General features: G+C 45.8%; 1 protein-coding gene across 3 annotated transcripts in view; it reads left to right on the plus strand.

The window, feature by feature from the left end:
- The window catches only part of mylka (myosin, light chain kinase a), a 117017-nt gene that overhangs the window by 46314 nt on the left and 56766 nt on the right, over nt 1-13937 (plus strand). For all 3 annotated transcript variants that reach the window (XM_052148006.1, XM_052148008.1, XM_052148007.1), the window contains exons 3-8: nt 2741-2948; nt 4223-4268; nt 4763-4928; nt 5011-5176; nt 5316-5337; nt 12630-13090. In XM_052148006.1, the coding sequence (XP_052003966.1) occupies nt 2741-2948; nt 4223-4268; nt 4763-4928; nt 5011-5176; nt 5316-5337; nt 12630-13090 (1069 nt within the window). The remainder of the gene's footprint in view (nt 1-2740; nt 2949-4222; nt 4269-4762; nt 4929-5010; nt 5177-5315; nt 5338-12629; nt 13091-13937) is intronic.

The following is a 13937-nucleotide window of genomic DNA, read 5'->3' on the forward strand; positions in this document are numbered from 1 at the left end:
CCGAAAGTGTCATAGAAGCTCCACAAAATGACATGGTTGCTTCAGGAATTGTTTTCATATTTGCTTTTTCGTTTTAAATAACCCAAACGATAGTGACATTAGAGCATTAATCTTAAAACCTCCTCTGTTTGGGAGAACATTTCATTTGCTTTTTGCCTTCGAAGCCCTCAATGAAAACATCCATAAAAAGATCCAGTACAAGCATGTACATTACAAATTTGAATTCACAAAAGTACATGCAGATTTGTGTTTCTTACTAATAAAGACTATCTGACATAAAAATCCTCTAGTTCGTCACACCACAAATCACATGTTCAACTCTCTCAAAACCAGGAAATACACCATCTCAGTCTGTAAGCAGGTCAGAGGTGTTACTGAGTTACTGAGTAGCTAGTAATGAAGGCTGTTCCTGATTCTGTTCACTGGTTTCTGTTTGTCGAAACTCAGGCTAAACTTCACATTTTAGTTAAAGAACAGCCTGTTTCGCACAGCCAACAGTTTCCTGTGGACACACACACACACGAATGCCTGTGACAGTAGCACAATATCTCTCACTTTTTTTGCATGCTTGCTAATTACTACTGGTTTGCTTGCTTGTATGTTTGTGCAGTGGTGAATTAGTTGGAACATAAGCCTAAATCTAGTGTGTGTGTGTGTGTGTGTGTGTTTGTGTGTGTTAGAAACAATTTTCACAGAATAAATGAGTTTCTTCTTTCATTAGCATTGTTGACTTATAGAAGGTAAATTCTAATTAAAATATTTTCACAATCTGGCAAATTTTTACAGAAGTGTATATACACTCACCTAAAGGATTATTAGGAACACCGTACTAATACTGTGTTTGACCCCCTTTCGCCTTCAGAACTGCCTTAATTCTACGTGGCATTGATTCAACAAGGTGCTGAAAGCATTCTTTAGAAATGTTGGCCCATATTGATAGGATAGCATCTTGCAGTTGATGGAGATTTGTGGGATGCACATCCAGGACACGAAGCTCCCGTTCCACCACATCCCAAAGATGCTCTATTGGGTTGAGATCTGGTGACTGTGGGGGCCATTTTAGTACAGTGAACTCATTGTCATGTTCAAGAAACCAATTAGAAATGATTTGAGCTTTGTGACATGGTGCATTATCCTGCTGGAAGTAGCCATCAGAGGATGGGTACATGGTGGCCATAAAGGGATGGACATGGTCAGAAACAATGCTCAGGCAGGCCGTGGCATTTAAACGATGCCCAATTGGCACTAAGGGGCCTAAAGTGTGCCAAGAAAACATCCCCCACACCGTTACACCACCACCAGCCTGCACAGTGGTAACAAGGCATGATGGATCCATGTTCTCATTCTGTTTACGCCAAATTCTGACTCTACCATCTGAATGTCTCAACAGAAATCGAGACTCCTCAGACCAGGCAACATTTTTCCAGTCTTCAACTGTCCAATTTTGGTGAGCTCTTGCAAATTGTAGCCTCTTTTTCCTATTTGTAGTGGAGATGAGTGGTACCCGGTGGGGTCTTCTGCTGTTGTAGCCCATCCGCCTCAAGGTTGTGTGTGTTGTGGCTTCACAAATGCTTTGCTGCATACCTCGGTTGTAACGAGTGGTTATTTCAGGCAAAGTTGCTCTTCTATCAGCTTGAATCAGTCGGCCCATTCTCCTCTGACCTCTAGCATCAACAAGGCATTTTCGCCCACAGGACTGCCGCATACTGGATGTTTTTCCCTTTTCACACCATTCTTTGTAAACCCTAGAAATGGTTGTGTGTGAAAATCCCAGTAACTGAGCAGATTGTGAAATACTCAGACCGGCCCGTCTGGCACCAACAACCATGCCACGCTCAATTGCTTAAAGCACCTTTCTTTCTCATTCTGACATTCAGTTTGGAGTTCAGGAGATTGTCTTGACCAGGACCACACCCCTAAATGCATTGAAGCAACTGCCATGTGATTGGTTGATTAGATAATTGCATTAATGAGAAATTGGACAGGTGTTCCTAATAATCCTTTAGGTGAGTGTACATGCATCACTGGAGAATTGTTTTTCTTTTTTTTTTTTTTTTTAAGAAAGTCATGTGAATTCCCAGCAAAGTGTCATTTCCAGCACATCTCAAATTCTGTATTGTGTTTAATAGAATTCTGTACTGGATATTGAACTTATGGAAATTAAAGTTTTTGAAATAAAATGGCAGACTCATTTGTCTTGCTAAGGCTAATTTCATAGCTAACATTTTATGTATCACAAATGCACACAATTTAATAATATTTCCACACTTTGTGTAATTTGGCAAAATTATAGCTTGATAAGAAATGACGCCCCATCAAAATATTCTGCTCAAGTGAAATTTCCCTTGATTTTTCTTTGTTTTCTTTAAACGTCACATCTCATATTTAATCAAGCATGCTATTTTGTCCACTTGGTTAACAAGTACACTAACTTTTGAAAATAGGTTTGGTGTGGTGGAAATGATGCCACAATTGTGGGACCATTGTAATTTTTTTTTTTTTTTTTTTTTGATCAGTTTAAACATGTATAAATGTATATAGGGAGTGTATTTTCATTGCGTAATATTGAAAGTCTTGGTCTGTGACCAGGATAAAACAGTAAATTCTTCAAATAAAAGGCATTTAAAAAGTAGCAAATGATTAAAGCCGGTTTTATATTACAAAAAGTTGACACTTCATGAGATGGGTGGTTCTGTTTGTGAATGTATAATACAGTCTTTGTGTATGTGTGTTATGTCAGGTTTGTGGTCTCCCAGAGCCGCAGGTGTGCTGGTTTAGGAATGGGAAGCTCTTGACCGCTGGAGATCACTACTCCATGGAACAAAGTGCTCGAGGAACCTTCAGTTTGCTGGTCCGTGAGGTCCAGAATGAAGATGGAGGACGTTACTCCTGTGAGGCGGTCAATGATGCTGGCAGATGCCAGGTTACTGTGGAGATCATTGTGGAAGGTACAGAATCACCTTGATGGACCTGAGACTCAGAGAGGATGTCAGATGTTATGACATGATTGGGTGAAAATTATTTTTGGAATGCAATTGTTGTGCACCAGTTTCATGGTGATGCATCTAGTGTATATTAATAATGTGAAATATGATCCCACATACTATGTCTGGGATTTTTATCTGAAATATGAGGCATGGTCATAACAGAATTAAAGCAGGACCTGATGACAAGATCTGATTATCTTTCGTAAACCCGTTGTCTTGATAGGTGACCTAAAACCACATAAGAGAATGATCTACTAATTAAGACATTGTGCCCTTAACCTAGCATTAAAAAGAAATGTAATAATAGTTAATACAGTTCACCAAACTAGATCGTGCAACGTTGAAGCCCAGGGCAATCAAGGGCCCCTTGGGCACTGGCCTCATTGGACCGGTCGGTAATCCGTCCCTGGTTGTAGGTACAGTAGTACAGAAATGAAACTATGCTAACCACTCGCAGCAGGCTTGCGCGTGAAGTTAAGCACTTTTTGACCCTTTAATAGCGTCTGTTAAATAAATACACCAAATGTAAATACGCATCGATGCTTACAAAGTTGTTTTCTTTGTAAATAATCCATTGTTTTGGCTGTCCAAATGGCGCACATATGCCGCATATCTCCCCATGATAAACAGTACAATTACCTCCTCCCATTGATGTGAGTGAAACTCTTCTGTACCTGAATGCACAAAATGAAGCACATTTTAAAAGGTGTGCTTTTACAAAGCAAATTTTGCCGAGCTCGAACCAAATACTACATGCTACCTGGGATGAATGTTTGAACTGGGATATTTTAAGTTTGTGTGAACAATTTCATGTGGCAGCCCCAAAAGCCTGCAGAGTAGAGATTAATTTAGTGTATATTATAAATATCAACTTATGGTTTAGACTGCAGTGCATAGGTTACCTGTGCAGATAGTCAAAAGTTTACTATATGGTTTCCACTTTATTATTGTGCAGTGAAGGTGTTTAAAGATGCAGTGCTACATGTGTACTGATTTAAAGCCTAATAAATGCTTAATAAACTCTCTTGCATACTTAACAAAAACACAAACATATGGAGCCACAAGTATTTTACAACTAATAGCATGTTTATGATTGAAGAGATCGAGAGGGAGAAAAAAACAGGAAATATGTGCTTTTCATGTTTTTAATGAGTTCTGCGTGTTGTTTAAAGGATGGGTGTATACTTTGTCTATTTGTTTGGAGCTTTGTGAATAATCATTTCCATCCCTCACAGGAAATACTGGAACGAAATACTGTCTTCCCTCCTCCAGTAGGACAGGGTGAGAAGCATCTTAAAAACAGAACAACTAATTTTATGCATGAATAGGGAATATAGAGCATGGCAGATCCTGTAGGTTAACATTTATTGAGTTTTCTGGTTATCTTGCTTTACTGCTCTTACATAAGACTGTAGGTTTACAGAATTAAACATCCCATTGAAAGTAAAAGTATTACATTACTCACAATTCTGAAGTGGTATATGCCAAACGGAGAACTTGCTGTAACCATGTAATTTGGGGATCGTGGCCAAAGGGCTCAACAGGGACCACTGTGAATGACCTACTCACTGAGTGACAAATAAACATTTAACTACAGTCTTTAACAAATATGTATAATTTTCAAATTTACATAATACAATATTTTTGTAACTTTCTGTTAGTGACCTGTGGACATATTTTGACTAATCTTACAGTAATTACCATGCTAATCTAATACATTTATGTCTTTATGCATGTGAATTAGTAGTTACAGTAGTTTTCTTTCTTGTCCTCAGTGGCTCTATGGGGGTCCCTGCAGTAGAGAACAGACCCAGTATCTGGGGTGAAAGCCCACCAAAGTTTGTGACTAAACCTTCCCGCCTGTATCTCAAAGTTGGACAGAGTGGCAAATTCTCAGCCAAGATCACGGGACGACCCCAGCCTCTGGTGCAGTGGTACAAGGTGAGACATGAGTAATGCATTTTAGAAATCACTGGGAAAGTTAAGTATAAATCAAGTTGGAAAATTCTGTTTCATGTGTCAGGGAGAAGAGAATCTCCAGTCATCAGATCACTATAATGTGTTTGAGCGGTCAGGAATGCACTTCCTGGAGATCTGTCATGTGTGCTCTGAGGATTCTGGCATGTACACCTGTCTGGTGGCCAACGGTGCTGGCAAAGCCTCCGCCACCGCAGAACTCATCCTTCAAGGTAACTGACTGAACTGCAGCTGTCAGGACAATTACTAGAGCAACATCTTTTGAGCAAACAACCAAAATGATCCAGTTTAGCCAAGTAACTCCAACTCAAACACTTGTTTTTACATATGCTTTATTTTGTTCTGTTGTAGATGCAGACAATGAGACAACCATGTAAGTAAAGACCACACTTTGTATTTGCTGCATACAAAATTTCAGAGACTTTTAATGTACACATCATAAACTTTAACATGGTTCTGCATGCACCCCTCCCCCCATTGTAATACCAAAAAATCTTAATCCAACATATACTAACACATTTTTAAAATACAAAGTTGTATGGCTATTCTCATCTACCTGAGTGACCAGATGAGCCTGGCAGTCCTCCACTTAGTCATAAAACCATGGTTACCCACGTAAACCTCTGTTCTACATACTTTCGATCCAGACTGCCAGAGTGGTATCTAATTACCTAGTGGAGGCTGCATAGTAGTCACAAGGGTTCCATTGCATCAGTGCAAATGAGGGAATGTAAATTTACATTCAATTGTTTGTTCATCAAGTTACGTTCCATAACGTATCGGTTACCTAAAGTAACCTCGGTTCTCTCTAGATGAGGGAACGAGTATTGCGTAAGCTAGCTGAGAGGCGTCCGCACGCTCACTGCATCAAAGCCCGCCAAAATGGGCGTGACTTGAGTGCATATAAGCGTAGTTCATAGGCTGGAACCCTGGTTTTCATTGACTGAAGTGAAAAGTCGCTCGTGGCGCGAGCACGTCCGGCTACGCAATACTCGTTCCCTCAGCTAGAGAGAACCGAGGTTACGTTAGGTAACCGATACGTTCTCTTACGAGAGGTTCTCTCGTATTGCGTAAGCTAGCTTACGCTACGGGAACCCATTGTCAACGCCGTGCGTGTCAAGCATCCACTGTATGAGCCCCAGGGAATTAAGGGGGGACCCGGGGGAGCCCTTATGAGTGGGGAAATAATATTTGGCAGGCAAGAATGCGGGTCATTGATTGTGTAATACGTAAGCACATAGTGGGAAGGGAACGACAGAGCGGCGGTGCCGGTCTGTGTGGAATGTGTCCCATCAGTGCAGCTCACCAGGGGAGCTGTAGCGTATTAAACCGCTAGTAGTTTTGCAGCAATAGCGTCCACTATCCATCTAAAGAGTGTGTTTTGAGGCGGCGAGACTTTGGTGCGCCCTCCGAACGAAACGAAAAGCTGCTCAGAGCATCTGAAAGCGGCGGAGCGCGCAGTATACAATCTCAGTGCTCTGACCGGGCAAAGGAGATTGGCGTCGCGTTCGCTATCCGGTGCTGGCAGCGCCGATAGGGAAATGACCTGTGCTCTGAAAGGAGTACAGATCACCTTGGGAACATAGCAGTGTCTAGGCTTTAAAATGACCTTGGAGTCACTTGGTCCAAACTCAAGACACGCAGCGCTGACAGACAGCGCGTGAAGGTCTCCCACACGTTTGACTGATGACAGGGCAGTCAGAAAAACGGTTTTGAGTGAAAGGTATTTCAAATCCACGGATTGAAGTGGTTCGAAAGGGGGGGCTTTCATAGTTTCGAGAACTATAGAAAGATCCCAGATAGGAACCGATGGGGGGCGCGGGGGGTTCATCCTTCTAGCTCCCTGAGGAAGCGGATGACCAGCTCGTTTTTACCCCATGACTGGCCGTGCAGGGGTTCAGCGAACGCCGCAACGGCCGCCACATAGACTTTGAGCGTGGATGGGGATCTGCCCTTATCCAGCAGCTCTTGTAGAAATACGAGCAGCGACGACACCCCACATGTCCGCGGGTCCAGGTCTCTGTCGGTGCACCATTTTGAGAACACAGACCATTTTGACGCATAGTCTTCTCGTGGAAGGGGCTCTAGCGTGTATGATGGTGTATTACTCCTTCTGGCAGAGCGACGGGTAGTTGTTGATCACCCACGCATGCAGCGCCCAGCGCTCTGGGTGGGGATGCCAGATTGTGCCGCGAGCTTGAGATGAGATCTGCTCTCACTGGGATGGGCCACGGCGCTGTCAGTGACAGCTGCGTAAGCTCCGGGAACCATGTCTGATTCTCCCAACGCGGGGCTATGAGGAGCACCGAGTGACGCATTTCCCTGATCCTCTGCATTACCTGTGGCAATAGCGAGACGGGAGGGAAGGCATAAAGCGGGCGTCTGGGCCAGTCCTGGGCCAGCGCGTCCTTTCTTTTCGAGAAAAATATTGGGCAGTGAGTTCTCTTTGGACGCAAAGAGGTCTATCTCTGCTCTGCCGAATAGGTGCCATAACGTCTGGACTGTTTGAGCGTGCAGGGACCATTCCCCTGGGGAAATATTGTCTCTGGACAGTCTGTCCAGGCCGTCGTTCAGATGGCCTGGCACGTGCGTCGCCCTCAGCGAGCGCAGGTGGCACTGGGACCAACTCGGTATGCGTTTCGTCAGATGGAATAGGTTCCTGGATCTGACACCGCCCTGACGGTTTAGGTAGGATACCACAGATCTGTTGTCCGAACGGACCAGGACGTGGTGACCCTGAATGACCGGGAGAAAGCGCCGCGCGCGTACTCGACCGCTATCATTTCCAGACAATTTATGTGAAGGAGCTTTTCCTGAACTGACCATAGGCCGAAAACCGGAGAGCCCTCGCAGACCGCACCCCAACCCGTGTTGGATGCGTCTGTCGAGATGACTTTTCGGCGAGATACAGCTCCCATTGTCACTCCCCGCTGATACCATTCGGCCACTGTCCAGGGCTGCAGAGCTGAAATACAGGTCTGAGTCACCTTGATGGGCTGGCGGCCTGTGGCCCAAGCCCGGCGAGACGCGCGGGTGTTTAGCCAATGCTGAAGCGGGCGCATGTGCAGTAACCCCAGCTGAAGTACTGCTGCGGCTGAGGCCATGTAACCTAGCACTCTCTGGAATTTCTTCAGAGGCATGAGGCTGTTCATCTGAAAAGATGCGGCTAGTTGCTGAACACGGCACGCGCGCTGTGTAGATAAGCGAGCCATCATTGCCACGGAGTCTAGTTCTATTCCAAGGAAGGAAATTGTCTGACTGGGCTGTAGTGAGCTCTTGGTCCAATTGACTGCAAGACCCAAACTGTTCAGATGGCTGAGAACTGCTCTGTGAGACAGAAGCTCCATATGTGACTGAGCCATAATCAGCCAGTCGTCCAAATAGTTCAGAATTCGCAAACCCTGACTCCGCAGGGGTGCGAGCGCCGCATCCATGCACTTCGTGAAATTACGAGGTGCTAAGGACAGGCCGAGCGGAAGGACGGTGTATTGATAAACCTGGCCGTCGAAGGCGAATCTCAAGAATGGCCTGTGACAGGGATTTATCTGAATCTGAAAGTATGCATCTTTCAGATCGAGAGAAATAAACCAGTCCCCCTGGCGCACATGCGCGAGGAGTTTCCTGATTGTAAGCATTTTGAATGGTCTTTTTGCAAGCACCTTGTTCAAAACCCTGAGATCTAATATGGGTCTGAGGCCGCCATCTTTCTTGGGAACAAGAAAATAACGGCTGTAAAGCCCCGACTCAGAGAGGGTGGCACTTTCTCTATGGCCCTTTTGCACAGAAGGCTTGCTATTTCTGAACGAAGCGTGCACGCTGCTTCCGTGTTCACAGTGGTTTCGAGCCGCGCTCTGAAGCGAGGAGGGCGGCGATCGAACTGTAGCAAATAGCCCTGTTGTATTGTGCTTAACACCCACTTGGATATCCCTGGAATAGCTTCCCACGCTTTGAAGCGTAATGTTAGAGGGTGAATGGCCAATTCGCTCGGATTGCCGCGCACAGAGCGCTGAACAAAATGTGAGCGCGTTTAGTGTTTATGCATGATTGCTCGCATACAGCATGAACAGGCTGTTTTGTGAGTGACTTCCCGATTGGAATGAATGGGGAAAGAGTTACATCTGTGACGTGATGCGCAAGCATAGTCATGGGCACGGGACTTACACACAGAGGAATGTTTGCTGGCCGTGTAACAGAGCGGGCAGAGAATGGGCGTGTGCACGTATTCGTGGGTGCATTTATTGACTCTAGCGCTCGAGCAGTTCGTAACCGCTTTATGTGAGCGTGCTCTGGTGGGGACACGAGACATGCAGTGCTTGTGTGTAGAGGTGAACACTGGATTGTGGGCACATTTTCTACACATAGGGCTGGTCGTGTGACAGAGCGGCCAGAGAATGGGCGCGCGCACGCATTTGTGGGCGCCTTCGTTGACTTTGACGCTCGAGCGGTTCGTAACCGCTTTATGAGAGCGTGCTCTGATAGGGGCACGGGATGTGTTATGCTTGTGTGTAGGGGTGAACACTGGGTTGTGGGCACATTTTCTACACATGTTTGCTCTTTACAAGATTTATTTGGGTCGCCGTGAAAACGGCGTTTGAGTGCAGGCAAGCGGGCAGTGTCACCGGCTTGTTGGCTGCTAAATTCACCACTGCAGTAGCCTGAGAGAAGGGGACTGACAGGGGGCGAAGCTTTGACGGTGGTCCGGCCGCGGCGGGACTGAGCCATCGTTTGTTCAACACAGTCAGGAAGCCTTCGGCTGCTCGGGTTTCAGCGTTACCTTAGATCGAGGCCCGCCGGGGGGCGGCGGTCTGCGGCGGCTGTCTGAGCGCGATCGAGGGCGGCCGCCCTGTCGACGCTGAGAAGTCTGAGATTGTTGAACTGGGCGCTGTGAAGAGGCTCGTGCAGGAGGCTGATCACGTGAGCGGCCTGCAGAGGAGCTAGCGCGACGCGGCAGGAAGAGGTTCATGGCTTGGGTGGCTTTCTGGACTTCTGAGAAGCGGTCAACAATGCCACTCACCGTGGAGCCAAAGAGACCGGTCGGAGAGAGCGGTGCGTTGAGGAACGTGGAGCGCTCTGCTTCTCCCATGTCGGCTAGTGTTAGCCACAAGTGTCTCTCGGTCACAGTCAGCGAGGCCATGCACTTCCCTAGAGCTTGGGCTGCAGCTTTGGTAGCGCAAGGGCGAGGTCTGTCGTGCTTCGTAGATCAGTAACAGCCTCTGGGTGCCTGCCTTTCTCATCCCACTCCCGAAGAAGGTCTGCTTGTAGGATCTGTAAAACGGCCATTGAGTGCAGAGCAGATGCGGCTTGGCCGGCGGCGGAATAGGCGCGGCCAACATAGGCGGAAGTCGCTCTGCAGGCCTTAGACGGGAGCACAGGCTTGGAACGCCATCTTGCGGAGGGCGGACAAAGGTGTGCTGCTACAGAGTCCTCGACCGGGGGGATGGAGGAGTAGCCTCTCTCAGTGGCGCCGTCCACCGACGCGGGAGAGGTGGAGACGTGGGAACGGGACCTGGCTGAAAAAGGAGCGTTCCACGACTTTGCAAGCTCCGTGTGTAATTCCGGCAGGAAGGGAGCGGCCCGGGCCGCGGGTGTAGAGCGGCGACGGCTGCTTTCTTCAAAGCCATCGAGTCTGTTGGGTGCCTGCTCAGGGGGCGGTGACCACTCGAGCCCGAGGCGGTCGACGGCCTGTGTGAGGCGGCTTTGAGCGCTTCGAGTCGAGCCCGCAGAGTCGACATCGGTAGCTCCTCGCAGAAATCGCATCCGCCCTCAGTGAGGGCGAGCTCTGCGTGCCCCAGTCCCAGGCAGAGCGCAGATGATGTGGCGGTCTCCTGTGCTGAGAAGGGCGCGACATGAGGCGCAAGTGGAGCGAGGCATCTTGAAAAAGACGCTCTTACTCTTTTGTGAATAGTTCGTGAGAACTAGCTTGCTGAATAAAAGGATACGTCGTCGGATGGCGTAGCTCGCAGGATGGCTGAAGGTGGCTGAGACGGCCGGCTTCTTCTAGCGCTGTCCACGCTTGCTTGATGTCCCTCGAACGGCGACACGGCTTCCAGGTCAGCGATGCGAAGAGCTTCGCTGAAGAGATGAAAATCAGGGTTCCAGCCTACGAACTACGCTTATATGCACTCAAGTCATGCCCATTTTGGCGGGCTTTGATGCAGTGAGCGCGCGGATGCCTCTCATTGGATGAGAGTTCGCCCAAGCTCGTCTATAGGCTGCAGCAGTTGCCGCAGAGCAACCTATGAGCTCACTAGCTAGCCCGCTCAAGGTCTGCAGCTGCCGCACTGCGTTGACAATGGATACAAAAATTAAGGATAATTTTTTGGCTTCAATATCTCAGAAAAGATGAATCTTTCCCGTAGCGTAAGCTAGCTTACGCAATACGAGAGAACCTCTTGTAAGAGAACAATTGTTTCTGGAGGAAAGTGAAAGTCACTTGCAACCGTCATAAAACACATTGGGGGCCCTGAGACCACATTTAGTCTGTAGAATCTAGCAAAAGTAGATGGAGTCTTCTACATTGCTGCCTCACAGATCCCCGAGAGCTGTACTCCTCGCAAGGCTGCCTAGGAAGTGGCAACAGCACGGATCGAATGGCATTTCACAGAGGCTGAAGCTTTGCAATCTGCATTTGAGTAAGCAAGTGCAATTACCTCCATCCAATGAGCCAACCTGTCTTTAGATGGCTCATGGCCCTTGCGTTTATCACCATAACACACAAAAAGCTGATCAGGGACTCTCTAGGCTGCAGTCACTTCCAATTACTCTCGAAGAGGCCTTACTGGACACGGCTGGTCTGCGTTCATCTATTCCGACAAAGGCAGACAAAGTAATGGGATTGTTCATGTTGTGTGGAACAATACCTTTGGCAGAAATGCTGAGTTTGGCCACTGTGTTTATATTCAGATCCCCAGCGTAAGCACTGTGGACTAACTGAATGCATGCAATTTACTGACATGCCAGTGGTTGTACATAATGCATGGCGGCCAACCAGCCAACACAACATAAAATGTTTCAATCACTAGGGCGAGTGGAAAAATGTAGGCGACTTTATAGATTACACCTTTATAGACTGCTCACTCGAGCGTCACGGTCGGGGGGGGGCAGACAACGACGACTTTGATATTTGGACAAGGCAAGATACGAGTACCAAGGAAATATTCCACTAGGTTATTAGGTTTCTGCCATGTCGGTCCGGAATGAAAGGAAGTAAAACTCTCATTACTCATAAGTTTTATGCAAATAAAGAACAATTCTAATTAATATGTGAAATAAAAATGGTATTCTCATTACTGTAATGTGAAAATAATGCATGTCATTTTCATTACTTTAATGCAAAAAAATTATAATAAAAAAACGTGTATATATATATATATATATATTTATTTATATATTCTCTCATGGCTGTAATGAATTAAATATCCCTCTTATAACTTATGCAAAAAAATAAAAAATATCACTATCAATGCTGCTATTAAAATAAACATCAAGAATTTTCTGCAAACCAAAAACATTTCTCATTACTATAATACAAATAATATGCTATTCTTACAAAAATAAGAATATGCTGTTTTAATGCAAATGTAATTTTATTTTTTTGTTTTTATTTATTTACTTTTTCTTTTCATTTTGACCTAGACAATTGACTTTTCTGACCTCTGTCCCCAGTCTGACCAAACCATCTCCTGATCTCTCTAAATCCTCTGTGGTCAAACACCGCAGCAACGGTCTGGACACTGAACACAGAGCTTCAAGTACATCCTTCCGAACAGCAGGCACAGAAACCCGCACAGTTATGGCCAATACCAATACAGTGACCAGAACAGGACCAAAAACAACATCACCCACACAACCTGCCAGCAAAGCCCCAGGTGGCATATCAACAGCTGGTCAACTGAAGACATCAAACTTTGTGAATGTAAGGGGTCAGAACATTATAAAAAGAGACTCTGGTGTGTTCAGAGCTCCAGGTCAGAAGTCTGAACCGTCCCAGGTCGAGTCAAACAGAGACGCACGCCAGCCGGCCAAAGAGACCAAGACTGATGCCCTCAAAGTGCCACCCAGTTTCAATTTACAGCCCCAAAACAAAGAGGTCATGCAAGGAGCCAAGGTCATGTTCAAATGCCAAGGTGAGACTGAGGTCACTGATATTAAAGAGATCAAGGTATTATTATTCTTTTTGCAGCTTAATTCAGAATTAAATGTGCACTCTGTATTTTACTCATTATACCGGTCCAACTTAACAGTGGGTTTGGTTATGTCAATGCACTGTTGTGAAGACGTGGGGTGCATTCACAGATGGGCTTGAATCCGCAAGTGCTGAATGTCACGCTTACTGTAATTTAAAAGAAATTACACAGATGATGCGAGTTAAACATCCATGCAACACCGCAAAAAAATTCTCTGGTCTGTAGCTAAAGAAAAATTCTTCATACAGCTGGATATACGCTAAATCAACATGAATGCTTTTAAGCAATTTGTTTTTCTCAATCATCTCACGGACCAGATTGGAGTGTTTTGCAGGCCGTATTTGACACCCCTGCTCTAATCTTTTTTTAAAAATACACATTTTAACACTTGTATTAAAAACTTTAATGTGATTTATCTTGTGTGGTAGCTCACCTGATAGATTGTTGGACTTTGGACTCTAAAGCGGTTCGAGACCAGTCAAGCACGCAAGCTGACACGTAAGATAAGTGTCATAGAAGCGACATGAGATGATGTGCTTGCTTCAGGAAATGTGCTTTTCATTCCTCATCTTGATTTTTGGACACCATCGGTTAGGTTTAGGTGTTGGTTAAGTGTAAGGATGTCTGCTTTTGCTAACCACTCATTTGATTTAGAACAATATTGGTTAGAATTAGATTCAGTTTTCATTTAGGGAGGTACGTTTTACTCATTACCACCATCCAATATTGACCTTTAAAACCTTGTCTGATTACGACATCATTTTACTCTTTTGGCACCCCAGCTGGA

The sequence above is a fragment of the Xyrauchen texanus genome, chromosome 18 (genome assembly GCF_025860055.1).
Source record: "Xyrauchen texanus isolate HMW12.3.18 chromosome 18, RBS_HiC_50CHRs, whole genome shotgun sequence".
NCBI classification, from domain to species: domain Eukaryota; kingdom Metazoa; phylum Chordata; class Actinopteri; order Cypriniformes; family Catostomidae; genus Xyrauchen; species Xyrauchen texanus.